The 24,825-nt window shown below is 41.0% G+C and overlaps 1 protein-coding gene across 12 annotated transcripts in view; it reads left to right on the top strand.

Moving 5' to 3' along the window:
• The window catches only part of LOC117225830 (uncharacterized), a 57,293-nt gene that overhangs the window by 15,787 nt on the left and 16,681 nt on the right, over positions 1–24,825 (top strand). For 4 of the 12 annotated variants that reach the window (XM_076526345.1, XM_076526342.1, XM_076526340.1 and 1 more), the window contains exons 5-9: positions 18,171–18,298; positions 18,386–18,511; positions 22,270–22,643; positions 23,697–23,864; positions 23,977–24,076. In XM_076526345.1, coding sequence (XP_076382460.1) covers positions 18,171–18,298; positions 18,386–18,511; positions 22,270–22,643; positions 23,697–23,864; positions 23,977–24,076 — 896 coding nt within the window. The other 8 variants (XM_076526344.1, XM_076526343.1, XM_076526350.1 and 5 more) reach the window with 7 other exon arrangements.

Here is a 24,825-nt window from a genome sequence, read left to right as displayed (position 1 = left end):
ACGGTGATTAACAGAGAAAAATATCGTTCACAATTGACGTCGTTTGGCGGCACGCGATCAAAGGTCACCGGCATCGAAACCATCCCCTTAAAGTGTGAACAACTACCCCAATTTTTGCTCGTCAACCGACGGGAAGCCTCGCAAGCGTTGCGCGGCTCGTGATCACGTGTACCTGCTTTTCTTTCGGGTTTATCGGATCGTTAAACTTTTCACGACTTCCACGGGAGATTATTCTTATCGCCTTTCATAATCGACCATCGGTGTACAGCCGGTCTATAAAGAGGGTTTACCGGCTTCTGTAATTAGGGGTCGTTCACTGAAACGGGCTTTATCGCTCGATAAAGTATTTAGTGCTTCGGGTGCTTCGATAGCTGCGAATGCCAGGCATTAGCGACTCAAGGATGTCGTCGCCCGACACCCGTTTTCCTTCCGCCGTCCACGTGTTGTACAGGTTGTTCCATTTTGGCGCGCGCTGTTATCTACGAAACTGTAGTTCGTATCAAAAAATGCTTCAAACGAAACTTGTTCTGTTTCATGCGGGAGATCTTACGGTGGTCGCAAATTTTTGCTCGGTGGTCGTGCTTCCGAGATTTCAAGGTGACCTTGAGTTTTTTTAATGGAACTGTATAGTTTTATTTCCGTAATCGGATAACGCTTACCAAGGAGAATATATTGACCTAGATTGTTCGGTATCCGAAGGTCGTTCAAAGTCATCTAATGCTGTTTTAAGATCATTTCGTATGTGTCCGAAAAAACGACTTCCGATTAATTCTGTATTTAAACGATTAAATGAAAAAATTAATTAATTGATATGGTATTCAGTTCCTCTCTTGCAAAATAAATGATTAATATAGTCTTTCTGGCATTGAAAATTAAAAATTGAATTTCTCTTAAACTAATTGAAATATCCATACGGTAAACGTATTTATTACTCTTCGAGAAATTAATTAATCTAATTAATATTAATTAATGTTAAAGTAATTCACTTAATTCAAGCCTTCCTCAGAATAAAGTATGAAATAGATTAATTAAAATTGGAATTCGGTATACTTATCTCGAAACGAAAAATTAATGTCAGAATTTAACGGTTGAGATTAAAATATTAATAATATTTAATAATCTTGACTTAATTAGAACTGTGAACAATTTTCTAGATGGGAAAACAACTTTCGAATTTCACTTCGCAGTCTTGTCGGTCTCTTCGACCTCGCCTCGAGAGAAAATAATACCTTCGGTAGCAGGATAGGAGAGTAAATATCCGCGGCACCGCTCGCCACTTTATTTCCAGTGGTTCTTTTCTTTTATTTCTCCTTGGCAGACAGTCTTTCGGAAACGTTCGTTCGGTTCAGACGACGGGGATGGCCGCCGGGTAATTTTTCATCCTTAGCTCGAGAAACTTATCGACCTCGAGCAATTTTTCAAACCCCTCTCGACTATTCTCTCTCTCTCTCTCTCTCTCTCTCTCCCGCGCGGGCGCGCTTTCTCTCTCTCTCTTTCATGGGTGCACTCTCGCGGGCGCACTCTCGCGCTCTCTCTCGCTCTCTCTCGCTCTCTCTCGCGCTCTCTCTCGCGCTCTCTCTCGCGTTCTTTCTCGCGCTCTCTCTCGCGCTCTCTCTCTCGCACTCTCTCTCTCTCTCTCACGCTCTCTCGCGCTCTCTCTCTCGCGCTCTCTCTCGCTCTCTCTCGCCCTCTCTCGCTCTCTCTCACTCTCTCTCGCTCTCTCTCGCGCTCTCTCTCGCGCTCTCTCTCGCGCTCTCTCTCGCACTCTCTCTCGCACTCTCTCGCGCTCTCTCTCGCGTTCTCTCGCTCTCTCTCACACTCTCTCTCGCTCTCTCTCCGGCGCGCACTCTCTCTCGCTCTTTCACTCTCGCTCTCTCGCGCGCTCTCTCTCTCTCCCCCTCACTCTCTGTCTCATCACTGTCTTCCTCGCTCTCTCTCACGCTCTCTCTCGCGCTCACCCGCTTTCTCTGGCACTCTCGCGCTCTCTCTCGCGCTCTCTCTCCTTCGCTCTCTCTCACTCTCTCGCACGCTTTTTTTCTTTCTCGCTCATCTTCTCTTTCTCTCTTTTTCGTTCTTCCTCTCTCTCTCTCTCTCTCTCTCTCTCTCTCTCTCTCTCCCTCTCTCTCTCTCTCTAGCCGAAGTGCTTCAATAGTTCAGCGAAGCGTTCAAAATATTAAGTAACTGTTTCTGAGCCATTACCCCCGATGCGCCGGTCCGACAAAAACACGGTCCCACGGAATGGCCGTGTCTGCTGAATAATATCTGCCCGGCTTATGCGCTGATGATTATGCCGTTTATCACAAAGCTCGCCGTATACATAATATCAGAACTTCTGCTCCGTTATTCGCGCAAATGCAATGCTTACGAGCCGCGCGCGAATATTTCCTCGCCCACTTCCGTTCATTATTTCTCGCTGTCGGTCCAGAGCCGGCCCATTAGTCGAATAAAATTTCATTCGGACAACACGCGTCCAATAAATTCGTCGAATAAAATTCTATCCGAGAAATGCGTTTCGAACGAATTCTAAATGAATAATTGAATTAAAATTTTTGAAATTTCATTGTATTTATCTTAATCATATTATTCTTGACATAATATATAACATAATTGATAACATCGATTTAAATTTCGTTCGCCAGTCGTCGTTCTTTTCAATATTATAAACAATAAATTTTCCGACGTCGTCGGAAATACCGGATCAGGAATTATCGACGCTTTCGAATCTGGTACAATCTCGAGGATCGCGGCGAGCCGAGTGGCTGAATATTGATTAAAGGCGAGGAAAGGATACCCGTTTGTAGATAGAATTACCGTTTTCGATGTCAACAACGCCGGATCACATATTCCCATCCGTCTCTGAGACGCGCGACCCTTTCCTGCCTCCCCCTCCCCCCTCCTCCCGTCCGCGAACCCGATCCAATTCGATTCAATTTCATCTAGGCGAAACTCCGTGTGATCGGTTATTTTCAGATTCCGCGCGCAGCTGGCCGGTCAGCGCGCTCGAATTTCAATGGACGGTAATCAGACTGGGTATTCGAGCGATCCGGTGAACCGTGGAGCCTCGGCACCGACCCGAGTTTTTCCCACCGTGAACCGTTCTCTTCGTCGACGAAATCAATTTTTTCGCCCCACCCCTCGCGAATCTCGAACGTCGGTGACAAATCGCAGGTGAGTTCCGATGGTGGAGACTTCGAGATTCAAAAATACATACAAGGTGACTCGTTTGCAACGACGCAGTAAATTATCCCCCGAACAGTAGTTCCGTTCGCCTTGAATCAAATAAATTATTTCAATTAATTGCTCGGAGGCAGAAAATAAATTTTTAACTTATTAATATTTATTATAATATTAATTATAATATAATATTTATTAACATTCAATAATGTTATTAATATATGATCAGTAATAATAACAATGAATTAACAACAACAATTATTAATATTTATTATAATATTAATTACAATATAATATTTATTAATATTATTAATATAATCAGTAATAATAACAATAAATTAACAACAATAACTTAATTAAAATTAAAAAATAATTTAATGATAACAAATCAGTACTAATATAATAAATTAACATTAATCATTTATTGTACAATAGGCACACTGAATGCCATTTCAATTGGTCGTTCAACGGAATCATTTAAGTACAGAATTAATCGGTGTCGTCAAAAATCGTCCTTTCGGACGCATACGAAGCGATCTTAAAGCAGCAATAAATGACCTCGAAAGACCTTCCAACACCGAACTATATAGGTCGATGAATTCACCGTAGAACGCGCTATCCGATTACGCAGATAAAAATATACGGTTCCGTTAGAAAAATCCAAGGTCACCTTGAAACCTCGGACGCACGTCCATGCAGCAAAAATTTCCGACCGCAGTAATATGTCGCTCTCGAAGCAGAGTAAGTTTCGTTCGACACATTTTTCGAAGCGGGCTATAGTTTAGAAGATAATTGACCGCGTAGCTGTATATTACACACCCTGTATATTATTCTATTAATAGAACAATTAAATAAATCACGTGGTAATTAAATTGTGAAAAATTGATTAGAATAAAATCGATATGTTGGAACCAGCGAGAGAGAGAGAGAGAGAGAGAGAGAGAGAGAGAGAAAGAGAGGAAGAGAGAGAGTTTCAGTTGCAGAATTCAACGTTCCATTTTATCTTCGCGAAGCGTAATTAGGGTGGGATGCGTTTCGATCGCAGGGTGCTCCGTGTTTGGCCGAGCGTATCGATTCCATCGGGTTGACCCTCGTAAGGTTAATCATCCGATAGCGACGCAGTTAATCCGATATCGGATCAACTCTGACCCACACCGAATTTTTCATCATGGCCTGTGTTCCGATTGCCGCGCCGAACGTTAGAATTCTTTCAACGTGTACCCGGTCGATTACGTTCGCTAATATTTGCCGCCGCGTTTACTGTGCGCTCAATTATTTACAGAATTTGTTGCGTCCGCGTGTCGCGGGCCCGAGCAACAAATATTTTCCCGGCAACAACAACAACAAAAAAACAGACCGAATGCTGGAAATAAAATGACAAAGAAGTTGTGACGATAAATGTAGAATATTAATAAAAAAATTTGCGACAATAAACGTACGATATTAATAATATAATATGTGTCGTTAGGTGAGCAATGTTAATAATGAAAGATACAATATCGACGGTAAAATATAGAATAATTAGTATACGATATCAATAATGAAATAGGGAATAACAAATATACAATATCAATAATAAAATATACAATAACAGATGTACAATATCTATAATAAAGTATAGATTAACAAATATACTATATCTGTTTGTTAATAAATATACAATATTGTATATCTATCATTGTATGTTTAATTATTGATATTGTATATTTGTTATTCTATATTTTATTATAGATATTAATAATAAAATATACAATGACGGATACACAATATTAATAATAAAGTATAGAATAATAAACATACAATGTCAATAATAAAATACAGAATAACAAATATACGATATCAATAATAGAATATACTGTAATAGATATACAATATCAATAATAAAATATAGAATAACAAATACATAATATCAATAATAAAATATACAATAATAAATATACAATATCGATAATAAAATGTACAATAACAGATGTACAATATCAATAATAAAATATAGAATAACAAAACATACAATAATAAATATACAATGTCAATAATAGAATATAGAATAACAGACATACAATATGAATAATAAAATACAGAATAACAAATATACGATATCAATAATAGAATATACTGTAATAGATATACAATATCAATAATAAAATATAGAATAACAAATACATAATATCAATAATAAAATATACAATAATAAATATACAATATCGATAATAAAATGTACAATAACAGATGTACAATATCAATAATAAAATATAGAATAACAAAACATACAATAATAAATATACAATGTCAATAATAAAATATAGAATAACAGACATACAATATGAATAATAAAATACAGAATAACAAATATACGATATCAATAATAGAATATACTGTAATAGATATACAATATCAATAATAAAATATAGAATAACAAATACATAATATCAATAATAAAATATACAATAATAAATATACATTATCGATAATAAAATGTACAATAACAGATGTACAATATCAATAATAAAATATAGAATAACAAAACATACAATAATAAATATACAATGTCAATAATAAAATATAGAATAACAGACATACAATATGAATAATAAAATATAGAATAACAGACATGCAATATCAATGATAAGACAATATCAATAATAAGACAATATCAATAATAAAAAAATAAAGTCCGGTCAAGGTCACCCTTAAATAACAAGGAGTTTGAAGGTACAATGTTGCCGAAGATCGTTCGAAGCAACGAAATTCACTTTCACCGGAGGAATCCGGTTCTTTCGCGTGCAGGGCGCGAAGGGCGCGCGTACACGCGTCCAATCTGATGGCCTTAGTAGTGCTGCGCGGTGGTTGCCGATTCTGACGACACTTCCGACTGACCCATAAAGGGACGACGGAGTCGATAAGTTCATCGATCCGGCAGCGGCCGGCTTTGTTGTGTCCGCGGATGAAAATCGACGTTTGCACCGCGACCACCACGACTATGACGCGATCGAACCCCGCTGCAAAGCCACCCCTTTCTGCATTGCAACCCTCTAAGTGCGAGGGGAATCGCCTGTGACCGGTCGAAACAAACCCCAAAATTTGGCAGACGAAAGGGAGACAAATTCCGGAGCGTTTAAAAAAATAGGGGAGGGTCGGTGAGGGGATGACGGAAGGGTGGAAACAGCAATTTTAACTCATCGTGCGCGAGGTAGGTGTTGATATTCCTTTTTACAGAAATTTAATTTTTGTTAATTTTGATAAATATTTTAAACAATTTTTCTGCGAAGTCTTAACAATTTTCTTTATATATTTGTTAACAGAATTTTAATGTTAGTTTGGGAAATATTAAATGCTTTTTGAGAAGCGGACTTTTTTACGAATTTGTGACAATAACTGTACAATATTGATAATAAAATATGTGCCAATAGGTGTACAATATTAATAATCAGTATACAGTATCAATAGTAAAATATACAATAATAAATATATATAATATCAATAATAAAATATAGAATAACAATTATATAATATCATGTATAAATCTAGAATAATAATATCATATCAAAATCTAGAATAACAATATCATACTAAAATATAGAATAACAAGTATACAATATCAATAACAAAATGTACAATAATAAATATATACAATATTAATAGTAAAATGTACAATAGAAGGGAGCCTTGGCCATGCAATGATACGATACTAGAAAATGAGGTTAGGTGGCTAGGAGTCAAGGTGTGTGTGTGTGTGAATCGCCCAGAAATGCTACCAAGGGGTATTCGACGTAGTTGCAAATTAGAAAAATGTCGCTGTTCGTGGAAACAGTACTCAAATCTCGCAGTATCCACTCGGCGTTCAGAAACGTTGAAGAAACTTTTCCAAATTGAGTACTCGTTTTTCAGGAAATCTAGTACTGCGTGCCTATCTACTACTTTATGTAATCTTTTTCGGACCCGTCCGACTGGAGATTCACAAGCCACAGTTAGCGGGGACGATTACCCTCTCTGCTCAGTTACAATTACAAAAACCACCCTTTCTGCACCCTTAATAAATATAGGAGCGCTGTACTAAATATAATAAATATATTACAAATATAGGGAGGGGGGTGAGCGAAGTTGCAGCTTAAGTGGTGGACCGGTGATCGACGGACCAATCGATGGAGGGGTCCGTGCGACTCGCGGCGGCCGCCGGTTCGCCTGCGGTGTTGCCACATCTACGCAATTCTCCCTAAATCTACAGACTTCCGACTTCGCCCACGGACTTATGACTTCGTTTACGCTCTTTTGGCTTCGTCTACGGACTTTTGACTTTGTCCATGATATTTCGATTTCATCAGCGGGCCCACGGGCCCAAACCAAGACCCCCGAACCACCGTCTCACATCGACCGTAAACAACGACACGTGGCGCCCGCAAAATGCAATCGCATCAAGTTCAGCCCACATTCTATTCACCACTGGCCCGCCAATTCAGCCCCCCCCCCCACTCACCCAACTCCGTTCCCCTCCGTACATCGTGAAACCTCTTTCGGCTTGTGCACGGTTATCGATCGAGGGGCCCGTGAGAAATTTTTCCGCGCACCGCAGACATCCAAAGCGAGATTCCACGGTCTCCTATCTTCGCCTCTGTAAAATCCTCTTCCTCAAAAACCGCGGCGACGGCTCGCCGACGGATCGACGAAACAGCCCCGGGCGCTTGTGCCGGCGGTGTCCTCGCCCCCCGCGGCAACAAAACTCTCCACAGCGGGGCGGCGGTGGCGGCGGCAACGGCGGCGCATGCGTCCCGGCAGTGGCCGCCGCTGGCGTCGTCGTCGGCGGCGTAGGCTCGCGGAACGGCTTCAGTGCCCATTGCAGGGCTGCGGCGGACAGCAACCCCTACGTCAGGCGGGCAGCTCGCGCGGTTATTCCCGTCACGGTGGACGCAGGCGCGCTTCGCTGCATCCGGCACAAGAGAGAGCGTCGCGTCGCCGTTCAGCTGATTCAGCGTCGAGGAGTTCCGGCGACACGAAGGGCCCCGGCGTCCGAGCCCTCGTTCCGCGGGCCCCGCGCTGCCCCCCTCCCTCCGCCGCGCGCGCCGCGGTCGCCCCCCTCCGCCCGGTGTCCCCGCACCGTCCACGCGTGCCTGCTGCGTTCGATCCGCCGGCCCTGCATGCGGCGAGGCGATGCGTGCGGGACGAGTAGTATGCGGCCGCTGTCGCAGAGGGTGCGCACGGGCCACGAGCCGCTGCTCCGCCTGGTGAGTCCTCGGGAGCACCGTGGCCGGATGAGAGAGGCGACGGCAGATGCGTAGCCGGGATCGCGCGGTGTTCTCGGGGACACGGCGTCGTCGAGCGACGGACCCATGGTAAGAGACCCGTTCGACGGCTCCCGACGTTGCATCCGTCGGCCTTCGCGGCACGTCGCGCCTGCTTCCGTCGTCTCCTTGACCGCGATCCGGCACGTTGAACGTCGACGACGTGGGTTATTCGGGATTAATCCGACGGAACGTCCCGAGGACGAGCATATTCGCGGCGACTGGCGGCTTCCAATGAAAGTCCACCGTCTCGGAGAGAGCCTCCTGTCCGGCCGCGTGCTGACGGACAGCCACGGCCTCTGCGAACACTTGGGAAATCAATGCCTTGCCCGAATTGGATTAGATCAATCGAAACGCGGCCGCACACGGTGCTGCTGCTGATCCCGCGACGCGGTCGCAGCTCGCGACTCGACCACTGCGACCACTGTGACGACGTTTCTTCTGTGGTGCGACGATCTTTTCTGTGACATTTGTTACGAACGCGGACCGTTCTACGACGGAGACTGTGCACGGACGCGACGTTGCCGCTCGCTCGCTCGCACGCCCGCGCGGCTGCCGCGGAGATGCACCGGTGGCTCTGAGGAGATTCCGATTTCGTGGACATCGAGTTCCAGGTGGACGTCAACTCTCGCGGAATCTGCTGGAAAACGCGGCACCCTCGCGCGATGATTTCGTTCGCGGATGTTCTTTGCGCGTTCGCGTCGCGTCACCGCGGCTCCTGTGTTCTTTCGACGGGTTTTCCGCGACGATTCGACGAGTGTTGATGCCTCGGAATCTTTGATCTTGACACGGGATTCCGCTTGGAACGAGTGCGACAGTGAATGGGGTTCGCGCTGGTCTAAGTCGAATGATCATCGGAATTGTCGCGATTTCGAGGTTATATTGCGGTTTCGTTTGACCGAGGAATGGAAAATGAAATGAATAAAAGTTCGTCGCTTTCGTGTTGTTCAGTGCGACACGAAGTGAATGGATTTGATGCTGGCCGATGTCGAATGATTATTACTGAAAATTGTCGCGATTTTGAGGTTATTTCGCGGTTCGTTCGTCGACGGAAGTCGTCGATGTGACTGAATGAAATAAAGAATGAAACGAATAAAAGTTTAACGGGGGAAAATGTTGGGAAGACTCATGCTTTTGTGCTGTCGAAATTGTAGCGGTGCTTGGTTCGGTTAATTGTTAAGGCGAAGAGGAATTTTGGAGGCCAGCTGGAAATTAGTGTCGCGCATATGCAACCGACCAGGCGCTCAACGTGGTCGAGTCGTTTTGTTGGATGGTTCTGCTAGTCTGGAATGTTCCGTGGAGAACGATTTTTTTCTAGGCCTGCTGGATCCTTGGCGAGTTTGGATAATTTTGTTATCTTGTGTCTGCGATTGACAATTGCACCGACTGTTTTCGTGCGGAATAATTTCTAATTTCAGTCTGTATTTCAGTCTTGCCGAGTCTTGAATTTTCTGCTAGTTTGTGGCTTAGATTGGCAATTGCACTGGCGATGTTGTTTGAGGGCAATTTCAATTCGTTGCAACTTTTTGCTACTTTGCGCATTCTTTGCGACTTTGTGTAGGTTCTGCAAACTTTGTGAATTATTTTCGACTTTGTGGATTTTCTGCGACTTCGTGTCTCTGGAAACTTTGTATCGTCTTCTTTTGCAACATTGTGTCGTCTATAGACAATTACACCGACGGATTTATTGGAGAACAGTTTCAATTCACTGTCATCAACGACAAATACTTCTGCAACTTCGTGTCTTCAATTGGCGATTCTACTTTCAGTTTTATTGGAGAACAATTTCAATTCACTGTCATCAGTGGTAAATTCTTCTGCAACTTTGTTTCTTCAATTGACAATTCCACCGTCAGTTTTGTTGCAGGACGATTTCAATTCCAAGTTGTCCGTGGATAATTCTCGCAAAGAATTGTGTCATCGCAACCTCGAATCTCTTTGCAACTTTGTGACTTTTCACAACATTGTCCCTCTGGCAACTTTGTACCTTTTTTGGAATTTTGTGTCTTCAATTAATAATTCCACTGTCAGTTTTGTTGCTGTACAATTTCAGTTCGCTGCCATCAGTGTCAAATTCTTCTTAATCCTTTTTCAACATTGTGCTTTCAATTGACAATTCCACTGACAATTTTGTTGCTGGACAATTTCAATTCACTGTCATCAGCGTCAAATTCTTCTCGAGTCCTAAATCATTTGCAACTTTGTGGCTTCAATTGGCAATTCCACTGTCGATATTGTTGCTGGACAATTTCAATTCTCTGTCATTAGTGTATAATTCTTATCCAGTCTTAACCCTTTTGCAACTTAGTGGCTTTCAATTGACAATTCCACTGTTAACCTTGTTGCTTGACAATTTCAATTTCTTAACCCTTTTGCAACTTTGTGCTTTCAATTGACAATTCCACTGACAATTTTGATGCTGGACAATTTCAATTCGCTGTCAACAGCGTCAAATTCTTCTTGAGTCTTGAATCTATTGTAACTTTGTGTCTTCAATTGACAATTCCACTGTCACTTTTGTTGCTGGACAATTTCACTTCTTTGTCTTCTGTGCTTAATTTCCATAGAGACTTGCATCTTTATAACTTTGTATCTTTTTTACAACTTTGTGCATTCTTTGCAACTTTGCACATTCGTTGCAACTTCGCGTCTTTTTTGCAACCTTGTGCCTTTTCACAACTTCGACCCTCTCTAGCAATTTTATACCTTTTTTGCAAGCTTGTGCGTTCTACGCAAATTTCTCTCTTTTTTTGCAACTTCACATATTCTTTGCAACTTTGCGTCTTTTTTGCAACATTGTGCCTTTTTGCAACATCGACTCTCAAGCAACTTTGTACCTTTTTCGCAACCTTGTGTCCTCAGCAGACAATTCCACCGTCACCTTCATCGCAGTTCAATTTCAATTCAGTAAAAAAAAATCTGCCTTCAATAAAAAAAGTGTCCCCACTAAAAAAAAAGTGTCTCCAACTCCACAGCGAATCGTTGCGTAACAATCTCGTCGCAGAGTTCGTTCGACGCCGTTCCTCGGCCGCCTACAAATTTGGGTAACGTAACACCCCATGCGTCACACGGACCGCCGAACAACTTGTATCGCTCTGGGAGCACAGATTTCTTCGGGGAGTTGGGGCGGAGAGGGGAGGGGGATCGATTGCATACGTTAGACACCAGCCCCGCATTACGTGCCTCGTAACAGGTGGTACCTCTGCGCAGAGCCTGTTAAGAAAAAAAGCTGGCGGGGTAGGGGGGAAGGATGGTTCATTTGTTGTCAACAACCCGGACGTCACGAGGGTGTATCCATTTCCACGGAAACAGTATCTCTCCGGCGAGGAGCCGCGAGTAAATTCACCTCTCTTACGTTAGTCCTTCGCTGGCATCCTGCGACACTGCGGATATACAGTGCCGCGCTGTCCACGACGTTTTTAGCCTTGCTTTCTGTGGACATTGTGAAACGGCAAATATTTAACGCGTTATTTACCGGGTGTCTAATAATAGACGGCTCTATGACCGAGCTGTCTGTCCAAGAAGCTCGACCAACTTCATCGTTAATTTTTCATTGTCGTAATTATTATAATAAAAATATATAAAATAAAGGTCGTAAATTTTTTTAATTGTGCATCAAATTGCCGTCACTTTCGAGCAATTTTTTTTATAGTAATCCTCACAACTGTCGCTCTTCACTTTTGAAATGACTGTTAGGATTCCGTTCGACTGCGATTTTTGAACGCAGCTTTCACATTTTTTATCGTCACTATTTCAACAATAATACTTTTCACGAACATTTATAGCAATGTATATATAATAATATAAATATAATAATAATATTATTATTATGTTCATACAATAATTATTATAATTAATAATATTTATATAATATATATTATATTAATAATAATATAATTATTATTATATTCATACAATAATTATTATAATTAATAATATTTATGTAATATATATTATATTAATAATAATATAATAATAATTATTATATTGATATAATATATATTATATTAATAATATTAATAATAATATTTATATAATAATTATTATAATTATAATGATTAATATTAATACAATATATATTATATGAATAATAATATAATTGTTATTATATAATAATATAACTACAGTTCATATAAATACCATTCACAATTTTTGTAATAATTTTTTGAACAATAATATTTTACTTTTTACAACACTGTATGTTAATACCAATATTAGCATAGTCCAGAATTTTCGTTATTGATTTCCGCTGATCGCTGCTATAGAGCGGATAACGCTATAGATAAGAAAGTTAGTGGCGCATCTGCATCGATCACTCGTTCCGTGTCATCTTCGGTATCGCCACGGAAACGCGGCAGTGCGATGACAGAGCCCGAAACGTGTAGAGCGTAAAACGCGACACCCCGCGATCCAGATGGCAAAGGCTGAGCAGGTCGCTCGACGGTTTCAGACACGCGGTGAGAATGCGTCTCGCGCGAAAAAAGCATCGGCACGCGGCACAATCGCACACGATTTCGAGAAACTGAGCGCAACGGCGACGGACGATGAATCACGAAAACGGTTGAAACGCGGCTGTGCGCAGTGTTGCAACAAGAGCCGGGAGAGGTGAAAGTGTGACGATGAAGAAGAAAGAGTGGCGTTCCTAATTGGAGAATGAGCGGATTTTTCAACTCCCTCAAAAACTTCGCGTCAGGAGCCGCGTACGCTGCCAGCTCTGCCTCGAAGTACGAAGAACTGGAAGGTGAACAAATTATTTCCGTTCGCTCGTCGGTGTTGCCAATGATTTCTTCCGTGGATCCATGAATTTTGTTATATTTAAACGGATTTGCAGTTCTCGCTCTTGATCTGCGTTACACAGGGTGTCCCCGGAATTTCTATGACACTAAAAAAATTTTCTAAGTGGAGGATGCGATTCTTTGGGCAATTTGCAACAACTTTTTCCTTTGCGAAAATTTCCTAAATGGCTTCGTTAACGAGTTATTAAACAAAAACTCGCGCCAATTAGAGAGCGAGCGCGGCTGGCGCACTGCCCGCGCGGCTACCGCCACGGCCTAGCGGCCGGCGCCCCGCCCACGGGGCCAGTGTCGCGTCGAGCTTGCTGCCGCGAGGGCGGGGCGTCAGATTTTGGTTCATAACTCGATAACGGAGCGTCGTAGAACATTCTCGCGAAGGAAAAAGTTTCTCGAAATCGTTTGAGGAATCGCCTCGTGCAATTGAAACAATACTAATCATTTTTTATTACTGTTACACGGACCATCACACGATTTCGTTCGGCAACACCGCATTGCACGTGCATCACGCTGTCTGTTCGCACGAAAACCGATTCTCCACCGTCACGTGTCTTCGCTGTGCAATGCTTCCGTTTGTTTTCGCAATCGTTCGATTCGATTGCCGTAGATTTTTCAGTTTGCACGGGTTGGGCTCGAGGTCCGAGGCGAAACCGGTAACAAGATTTCCTGGGAGACGAAAGTCTTCGCGACTGTCTGATGGTCAATTAGAATCGACGGGCATCGCGATCATTCAACGCGGCCAATCAGACTATTTCGAGTATGCTTCGCCGCGATATTGGAAAGATATTGCCGGCCTGCGTGGGAGACGGTCTACGGGGATTACGGGGCTGCACGAGACCTTGAGCTCGCTCCGCGAAACCGTAGAAGTCGTTTTCTTTTTCATTATGCCGTAATTAGAGGACTGCAGATCTTTATGCGACTTTTTTTTCGCGATAAAGCAAATTCTCCCTAATTGATGCTCGGATTGTGCAGAAAAATGAACAATTTGGGGAGAGGAAGCGCGATCATATTCGAGCCTCGCGCCTCGTTTTTATAGTCACCGATTGTCGACGACTATAAAAACTGTATAAATAATAATAACTTAATATTAATATTAAGTTATGTAAGAATTATGTGTTATATAATATTAACTTATTAAGTATATAACTATTATATACTATTAATATATTATATAGCATTATATTGTAATATTAATATATTGTATTACATTATATATATATATATATATATTACAATATTAATATATTATATATTATATTGTAATATAAATATATTATATAACGTTATATTATGATATTAATATATTATATAATATTATATTGTAATATTAATATATTATATAACATTATTTTACAATATTAATATATTATATAATATTATATTACAATATTAATATATTATGTAATATTATATTGTATTATTAATATATTATACAACATTATATTAGAATATTAATATATTATATAATATTATATTACAATATAAATGTATTATATAATATTATATTACAATATTAATATATTATATAATATTATATTACAATATAAATGTATTATATAATATTATATTGCAATATTAATATACTATATAATATTATATAATAATATTAACTTAGCCATAAATAAAAAACTATATTAATAATCGTACCTCTTCTTCCAAAATCACTGTAGTTTCGATTTCGAACAATTGATTTGTATTATTATTAATCCGCTAAAATTATTGAAAAACATTTCGATATACAGCCATTTTCATTTGAAGCATTAAAAATTCGATAACAATTTTTAAACGTGCATATTTCAACTTGCAATCCATTAAAATGATTAAAAAGGGGAATATTCCATCGAATTCAGCCGGACAATTATTCTTCGGCACGGAAATCCGCGGTCATTTGTTAACGTAAATGTAATCTACATATTTATAGAACGATCTGCCGCACTCGATGGCTCCGTCGGCACGATTCGCTGTCCTTTTTTTTCCAATTTGCCCGGCGGCCAGTGAAAGAAATCGAATTATGGAGCCGCCGAAGAGTCGGAATAAATTCCGATTTGTTTGAGCGGCTCGAATCGGCATCGCGAGAACTTTGCATGTTCTCTTGAATTGATGCATGTTAACGCGAAGTATTGCAAGTAAATGTATTAGGGTAAAATGTTTGTCTTCCATCCCCTGATCCATATGCATGAGCTTAGGGACCGGCGGCGAAATTCAATCAAAATCTACTTCGCTTCTCTGCAAGAAATTCTACGCGTTCACAACTTTTTCATTCTTCTACCCGTTTTAATCTTGCCCGGGAAAAACATCGATTTCAGCCGTTTGGGAGACGTTCGGGTAAATTGACCATTTAAATAATAATAAATAATGGAACTAAATTGAAAATTCGTTTAAATAATTTTCATTAAAAAAACCCATGCTCGACGCGTAATATTATTTTATTAGCGTATATTTTATTAATATTTAATTATTAAGTAATATAATGTTTATATGATAATATGTATTAATATTTATATAATAATATGCATTCATATTGATATATTAATATATATTAATATTGATATAATAGTATATATTAATATTGATATATTAGTATAATATTAATATTGGTATATTAATATTTATGAAATAATATATATTAATATTGATATATTAGTATAGTATTAATAATGATATATTAATATTTATATAATAATATGTATTAAGATTGATATATTAATATTGACATATTAATATAATAATATACATTAATATTGATACATCAATATAATATTAACACAATAATTAATTATAATATTTAATTATCAATATTTAATTTATTCAATATCAATATTTTATTAATACATATTATCCATATCATTTTTTATTAATATCATTACTAACGACAATCTATTATTGCGAAAAATTACCGAGAATATCTGTTTAAAAAATGGAATAATTTTCAGCTCGCTGTCAGCGATCGCAAATAATCGATACAAATATTTTGCCTTCTCGCATGCACGCGGCAAAGTAATTTATTGCACGGAGAGTTATTAAATATATCGAACGTTACGGTGGTGCAACGAAAGGATCGCCGAGCATCAATTGTACTTCCGATTCGGTCAGACAGATAGCTCACGCGTTTATGTTATTCCGGCGTTGTTGTAAAATTTATGAGGGGCCGAGCGCCGCAATCCAGCTCGCCGACGCGGAATAGTACGCGGATAATGAACGCGAAGTGCACGGCCAAATTGCTGTTGAATACTGCTTCCACGGATATCGTATGATAATTGTGCCCCGTGTAACTCCATCTATTCGCTCGTCTGCCGGACGAGCATTATCGTTTTAACGAGCCCGGTTGTACTTATCGTCGCTACGGAAACCTGTAATCAGCGAGCTCGCACTTACCGTAGAACGATACGGTTTTTCTACGTGTCGTAATTAGAGTAGACCTTGGGGTCGAATTTTTTCAATAATAACGTTCGATTCGTTTCACCGCTGTACGCGTCTACAGGGCGCCCCAGAACTCCCGTTACGCGCTGATTTCCCGAAACAATTTTCGAAACACGTCCAAGAGATTCCTCGGGCGATTTGGAACAACTTTTTCCTTTGCGAAAATTGTCCCCGAGGCTCCGTTAACGAGTTATCGACGAAAAATGCGGACCAATGAGAGCGCGGGAACACTGACGCACCGCGCTCGCGCCCAATGCCGCGACGCACCGCGCCGCGCCGCGCCGCCTACTCGTTTCGACCGGCTCGCCGATTGGTCCGTATTCTTTCGCGAATAACTCGCGAACGGCGCCTCGGAGAATGTTTTCGTAAAGGAAAAAGTTTCTTCAAAACACCCGAGGAATCGTCTCGTCGTGTTTGCGACGCCAGTTTTGAGACATCGCGCTAATTAGCGTGCCAATCGATAAAGAACATTTCCAAAGAAAATAGCCGACGGCGAACGGAATTTCTCGAAGCAGAAGCGCATTTCGTATTACCAACGCCAACGTGGAATTTAGCAAGCGTTTCGGTCGACGATTCGGAACCTAATTAAGCTTTCCGCGTTGCCAGCGACGAAACCGTTGCCCATATAAACGCATCAATGCCGCGTTCCACGAACGATTTTGTTTACACGCTCGCGTCTTTGCTGTTTGTTCGACACCCCCTTCGGTGTTGTTGTTGGTTTCCACAATAAAAGTTGGGACATTTCGATCGCACTCGACGTCTGTGTTTGCTTTACGGCTGCTGGCCATTGGCGGCCGCCGATTCCCCGCTGTTTGCGATCATATTTACCCTTAGCCGAATGAACTTGATCGTAATTAATGGTTCCAGGAAAGTGGCATTCTATTCCGTGGTATCCGATTGTTTACGATTTCTGTGTTTCGGAGAGAGTTTTTTTATTCTATCGTAATTGTTATAAAATAACGCATGGTTATCGCCGGACTGCGGATTTCAGGCGTTTGCAAACGAGAGGATGAAATTGAAAATTGTGAATGATACTTGGAAGATTTTAATACTCGGAAATATTAATTTAATATTAATTTGTTATTAATTTTCAAATATTAATTTAATAAAATTGAGAGGTTCCTTAGGTCATTTGAAGCAACTCTTTCCTCAGCGAAAATGTTCTACGAGACTTCGTTCGCGAGTTATCAGCATAAAACGCGGTCCAATTAGAGAGCAAGGGCGGAGCGTGGACGGGCGAGGGCGTGGCCCCGTCAGTTTTTCGCTAATATCTCGTAAACGAAGCCTCGTAGAACATTTTCGCTAAGGAAAAGGTTACTTCGAATGACCTCAGCATAATTATGGGTCACAGTAAAATTCTGTTTTCGAAAATCGCCTCCGAAGTATTTGCATTTCGCATAAATATCCGCGGTCTGGTAGCAACAATTCCGTATTTCTGTCGAGTGCAAAATCCCTCCCCCACCCACCCCCCAAACCTTGCACTGACGTCAAGAACTTATCGTATTTGCAGTCGAAGACACGAAGATGAGATTCAGCCTGACGCCGCAGCCGGGAGAAAGCGGTTTCATACAATGGCTGGACGCGATGAAAATGGTGGCCAGGTTGCAGGGCGGCATACCACCGGAGTTTCGGAAGAAGGTGAGGCAGCCTCCGGCCGAATGCTTGCCCTAGGTCGCGAACGGTTTCGATCGGTCGCGCGTCCTCATCGCGAAATATTTGTCACAGTTATGGCTGACACTGGCGGAACGTCATCTGGAGCAGCGCGGCGTGGATTGGAAGCAGGCTGAGAAGGTCTGCTTCAACGAGTGGAGCAATCCTGACGACGAAGAGCTCGGAATACAGATCGTTAAAGTAAGAATCGGAAATATGCAAGCTTTTTTGCTGCACTGCACTCTGAGCTTTGATGCAGTTTGCTTCTACAGTGTACTATAGCATAATATTGCTGTTAAGTGGTAGTATTATTGATATATTTTAACTTCAGTTACTGGCAAGATATATCCACTATAAGTGGCGAAGAAATCTTTACTGTAATTAGCAAAAAGATTTCTAGTGTAACTGGCAAACAGACTTTCAGAATAAGTGGCGAAAATATTTCTATTTTAGTTGAGAAAAAGATCTCTACTCTAAGTGCCAGACAAATCTCTAGCATAAGTTGCAAAAAGTTTCCATTATAATGCTTATAATAATTGTTAAAAAGGTTTCCATCGTTACTGGTAGACAGATTCCTGGTATAAATGGCAAAAAGATTTCTATTATACCTGGCAAAAAATCTCTACTATAACTGGCAAAGGAATCTCTAGCATAAATTCAAAACAGATTTCTATTATGATTGGCAAGAAGATTTTGACAATCACTGGTAGACAGATTCCTGGCATAAATGACAAAAAGATTTCTATTATACTTCGCAAAAAGATCTCTGCTATAAGTGGCAAAGATATTTCTAGCATATGTTGCAAAAATATTGCTATAATAATTGGCAAGAAGGTCTCTCCAATCACTAATGGACAAATCCCTGGTATAAATGACAAAAAGATTTCTATCTTACTTTGCAAAAAGATCTTTACCATAAGTGGCAAAGAAATCTTTAGCATGTGTTGCTAAAAGATTGCTATTATAATTGGCAAAAAGATCTCTACAATAACTGGTAGGCATAACCTTGGTATAAAAGACAAGAAAATTTCTATTTTACTTTGTAAAAAGATCTCTACTATAAGTGGCAAAGTAATCTCTAGCGTAAGTTGCTAAAAGATTGCTATTATTGGTGGCAAAAAGCTCTCTATAATAACTGGTAGGCAGAACCCTGGTATAAAAGACAAGAAAATTTCTATTTTACTTTGCAAAAAGATCTCTGCTATAAGTGGCAAAGTAATCTCTAGCGTAAGTTGCAAAAAGATTGCTATTATAATTGGCAGAAAGGTTTTCACTGTCACTGGTGGACAGATCCCTAGCATAAATGGCAAAAAGATTTCGACTATAGTTGACAAAAAGATCTCTACTATAAGTGGCAAACAGATTTCTAGCATAAGTTGCAAAAAATTTTCCATTATCATTGGCAAAAATGTCTCTACCATCAGGAGTAGACAGATCCCTGGCATAAATAGCAAAAAGATCTCATCTATAACTGATCAACATATCTCTACCATAACTGACAAAAAGATCTCTGCCACAGCAAACATAACATCCGCAGTCTAACTGCCATTTTATTAAATTACCGAAGAACACATAAAATGCAATTTTCAAAGATTCTCCTTTTTCTCAAAAAAATTATGGCTGACAATTTGGAGAAAATTTCTTTTGTAATCATTACTTAACCATCATTTTCTCTCAGAAAGACCGCTTGCTACGCAAATCGTCCAGCTCCGGTGTGAGAAACGGGCTTTCATCTTCCGCCGGACCCTTCGCGGAAGCCAAATAACCGGAAATCTGAATAGAAACTTCTTTTCGAGCGATTTGCATAGTTTAAATATATCGGAGTGCCGGAACCTGCTTCTATGGTTCGGATACAGCTGCTCAAACTCGTTGCGTAACTATCGACTTATTTAATTCGCGTCGTATCCACGACGTTTCAGTGGACGGGGAACGGCCGTATGAAATATTGCAGCTCGTCGCGCCGAAGAATTTCTATATGCATTAGGGTCAAAAAATTCTTAGAACAACGCCGGCTGTCATCCGCCGCGATAAATGACAAAGAAACGACGACGGGCAATCAATTATTTCTTTAATGATCGAGGCGATCAAGAATTCCTCGTATCGCGTAGCGGATCTCGACGCTCTTCGTTTCGCTTCGAAGATCGCGCTGAAAAATCATTATGGAAACAGTCGAAATCGCAAAGTCGACGGTCAAAGGTTACTTTCGAAAGCTCGAAGCAGCGATTGAACACAAATTAGAAGCTTGGACAATTCACGAAAAATAAGAGAAGATTTAGAAGTCGGCTGTGGGGCATTTTTTTAGTGCGCGTACCTATATGACGAGTATACTCGTCGTGACACGAAATACTAGCATTTTTCCAGGACGAGTATACTCGTCATGACACGAAATACTATTATTTTTCCAGGACGAGTATACTCGTCGTGACACGAAATACTATTATTTTTCTATGACGAGTATACTCGTCGTGACACAAATTACTACCATTTTTTCCATGATGAGTATACTCGTCGTGACACGAAATACTACCATTTTTCTATGACGAGTATACTCGTCATGCCACAAAGTATTATTATACCACTTTTTCCATGACGAGTATACTCGTCATGACACAAAATGCTACTAATTTTTCCATGACGAGTATACTCGTCGTGACACAAAATGCTACCACTTCTTCCATCACGAGTATACTCGTCATGCCACAAAATATTATTATACCACTTTTTCCATGACGAGTATACTCGTCGTGACACAAAATGCTACTAATTTTTCCATAACGAGTATACTCGTCATTCCACAAAATATTATTATACCATTTTTTCCACGACGAGTATACTCGTCGTGACACAAAATACTGTCAATTCTCCACGACGAATATACTCATCAAACACAGCTTAAAGATCGAAACGATTTCGGTCGCGCCGCTGTAAAATCGAAGTAAAATCGTGAGAATTAAAGTGCACAGGCTTCCGAAAGTGTTCGTCCCGACGGAGGCACGGTATCGGCTCCGTTGCATAACCAGAAAAAAAAAGAAATCTTGTCGGATGATGCAACGGCGCTCGATGACCCTCGGCGGTGTATCGTCGTGTCTGGAGCGCCGCGGTTCCCCTGGCGTATATAATTACGAGCAATTAAATTTCGATCATTAATCACTTCGACGCCGAGCAATTAAATGTCGTCGATGAGCCTTCCAATTAGCTCGGTCGACGAGCGCGCGGCCTTTAACGGACGGTCGCAGCGTTTCTGGTCGCCGCGGTAACCGAAGGCCAGTTTTCTTCGGCCGTTTTCTGAAATTCCGAAATATCGAATGAAACAAACGGACACGCTTCGTAATTGTTTCCACTCAAATACAGTAATTCGATCGTAATTCGCACACTAATTCGCGCTCAGAGTGTGCATGAAAAAATGGACAATTTAGGGAGAGGAGATACGATTATTCGAGAGCCTCGTGTCTCGTTTTTATAGTCGTTGACAATCAGTAACTATAAAATAATAATATATTATTTTATATATTTATATATTTATTTATAATAATACAGGGTGTCCCAAAAATGTCTCACAATCCGGAAGTAGGGGGTTCCCGAGGTCATTTGGAGCAACTTTTTCCTTTACAAAATTTTTTTCCGAGGCTTCGTTTACGAGTTATCAACGGAAAACGTACGGCGCCACGCCCCGCTCGTCCACGCTCCGCCCTCGCTCTCTAATTGGTCCGCGTTTTTCGCGAATAACTCGTAAACGAAGCCACGCAGAACAGTTTCGCCGAGGAAAAAGTTGCTTCAAATGACCCAAGAAATCTCCATTGTCGAATTGCGGGACATTTTTGGGACACGCTGTATATTTTATTAATTATTATAGGGAGTCTTTACCGTATTTCCTAAACTGTCCCACGACCAATTACGAAATACGTCGACCGTCTTATCGTCTCTTGGGGCACCGTAATTTCGCACCATCGGCCTTTCAGGATCTCCACAGGACAGGCTGCAGCCTATTTTGCGGCGCTGCCGGCAGAGACAATCAAGCGGTGTTGCGTCGCGTTCTGCTCGGTTTCGCCCGATGGAACAAGTCCGTCGGCTATTGCCAAGGCCTGAACGTGCTCGCCGCCCTCGTTCTGCAGGTGATGGACCGGGCGGAGTCCGCCGCGGTAAAGGTGATGATCTACTTGATAGAAGGTGTCCTGCCGGAGGGCTACTTCGCGGACAATCTGCGCGGCCTCTCCGTCGACATGGCTGTGTTCCGCGACCTGCTGCGGACCAGGCTGCCCAAGCTCTCGAAACACCTCGAGGCGCTGCAGAACGACGCGAAGGACAAGGCGACAGGTTATTCATTTTCGAGCAAGTTCCAGCAATTTATTTTTCTGTTGGGCCGGGCAATGCTTCGGGCCCTCCTTAGTTAGGTCCCAGTTTATGGGACCAAAGTAGCTGGGACCTTCTAGCGATTCGTCGCGACGAATTTTCTTTTTTTAATTAATTAATTGGAGGCTTCGTTCAGAGGAACAGAAATGTTACTTGCCTGACATAACTCAGATAAGACCCAGATCTGATCCAGACCGAACGGAGAAAATCTTCTGTGCTTCGTCGAGGGGCCCCGGGCTTCCAGATAGTCCCGAAGACAGTGTCGCCACTGCACTGGCCCAGATCTGACCTCGGCCCAATCCGAAACTAGGTCAGATAAGGCCCAAACCTGACCCAGACCGAACCGAGACCTGGGTCTCCCTTACTGACGCTGAGATTTTACCCAAAAATGGATAATTCTGGGAGAGGAGATACGATTATTCCTTCAACCATGCGGCTCGTTTTTATAGTTATCGATCATTAATAACTTCAAAAACGATCTTTAAATATTATTAGTCATTCCAAGGGTGCAATAATCGTACCTTCTCTTCTCGAACTTTCCATTTTCGTGAACAATCTAAACGTCAGTTAGGGAGACGTCTAAGTGTCAGTTAGGGAGACATCTAAGCGTCAGTTAGGGAGACATTTAAGCCTCTAAGCGTCTGTTAGGGAGACGTTTAAGCGTCTAAGCATCAGTTAGGGAGACGTCTAAGCGTCAATTAGAGAGACATGTAATCCTCTAAGCGTCTGTTAGGGTGACTTTTAAGCGTCTAAGCGACAGTTAGGGAGACATCGAACCGTCAGTTAGGGAGACTTTAGCGTATCTCGAAGACAACTCCGGTCAACTCGAAGCTGTCGCGACTTAGAAATACGGAAAAAATCGTAGAAAATGTGCCCGTTTTTATCACGAAAACCAGAGCCTCGTGACAGTAACAAATCATCGTGGAATCATGTAAAAATCCCTGTCACGAAAGCCCGAAGCACGTAATTTCTCGGCCCAAACGTTTTTACCTTAGCGAAAACGACTCGATCACTGATCCCAGTCGCTTTTAGGCAGCAGTTACGAGCCACCGCTGACGAATGTGTTCACGATGCAATGGTTCCTCACTCTCTTCTGCCACTGTCTGCCCCAGGAAGCAGTGCTCCGTGTCTGGGACCTGATATTCCTCGAAGGCGACGAGATTCTGCTACGCACCGCTTTGACCATCTGGGAGGGACTGTCGGAGTAGGTTCAGTTTTAGGAGACCCTTCGCTCGTTCCCACGAAGTCGACTGAAATTGACACTCGATTTTATGTTTTATTCATTCGATGTTATAATGCTTGGTTTATTGTTTTAGTCGGATCATGACCGTCACGTCGGCCGACGAGTTTTACAGCATTATGGGCGTCCTGACCAGGGAGATGCTGGAGTTCACCGACACCAATAATCTCATCAAGGTTAGTTCAGGTTGATAAATGCAGTAAATTCTCCAGAATTGTCGCTCGGATCCTATTTCCAAGTTGTCCAATTTTGTGTACAATTCCAGCGTCAATTACGGAGACTTTATTGCACTGCTTTCAGTTCGCAAGCTTTGGGAATTTTCACTGCTAAACACAGCTTTAGCAAATTAAATAATATTTTTGTTAAGGATATGAAGGTCAATTTCAGAGCCTAGTAGAGTTGTCGTTTGGTCCTTGACCTTCGTAAAGGCTAAAATAACCCTTCGTTTGTCTAAAAATCCAAAGGGAGTCTCGCGTCTCGTTCAACGCTTTTTCTAAAATATAACCTAATTTGTGAACGCAATAACAATTTCTGATATATGTTACATGTTACATATTACATATTACATATTGCATATTACATATTGCATATTACAAATTGCATATTACAAATTGCATATTACATATTGCATATTACATATTGCATATTACATATTGCATATTACATATTGCATATTACATATTGCATATTACATATTGCATATTACATATTGCATATTACATATTGCATATTACATATTGCATATTACATATTGCATATTACATATTGCATATTACATATTGCATATTACATATTACATATTACATATTACATATTACATGTTACATGTTACATATTACATGTTACATATTACATGTTACATATTACATATTACATATTACATATTACATATTACATATTACATATTACATATTACATATTACAT

The sequence above is a fragment of the Megalopta genalis genome, chromosome 14, assembly GCF_051020955.1.
Source record: "Megalopta genalis isolate 19385.01 chromosome 14, iyMegGena1_principal, whole genome shotgun sequence".
NCBI lineage: Eukaryota > Metazoa > Arthropoda > Insecta > Hymenoptera > Halictidae > Megalopta > Megalopta genalis.
Note: the sequence above shows the minus strand (reverse complement) of the source record. Positions and strands in the feature narration are given on the sequence as shown.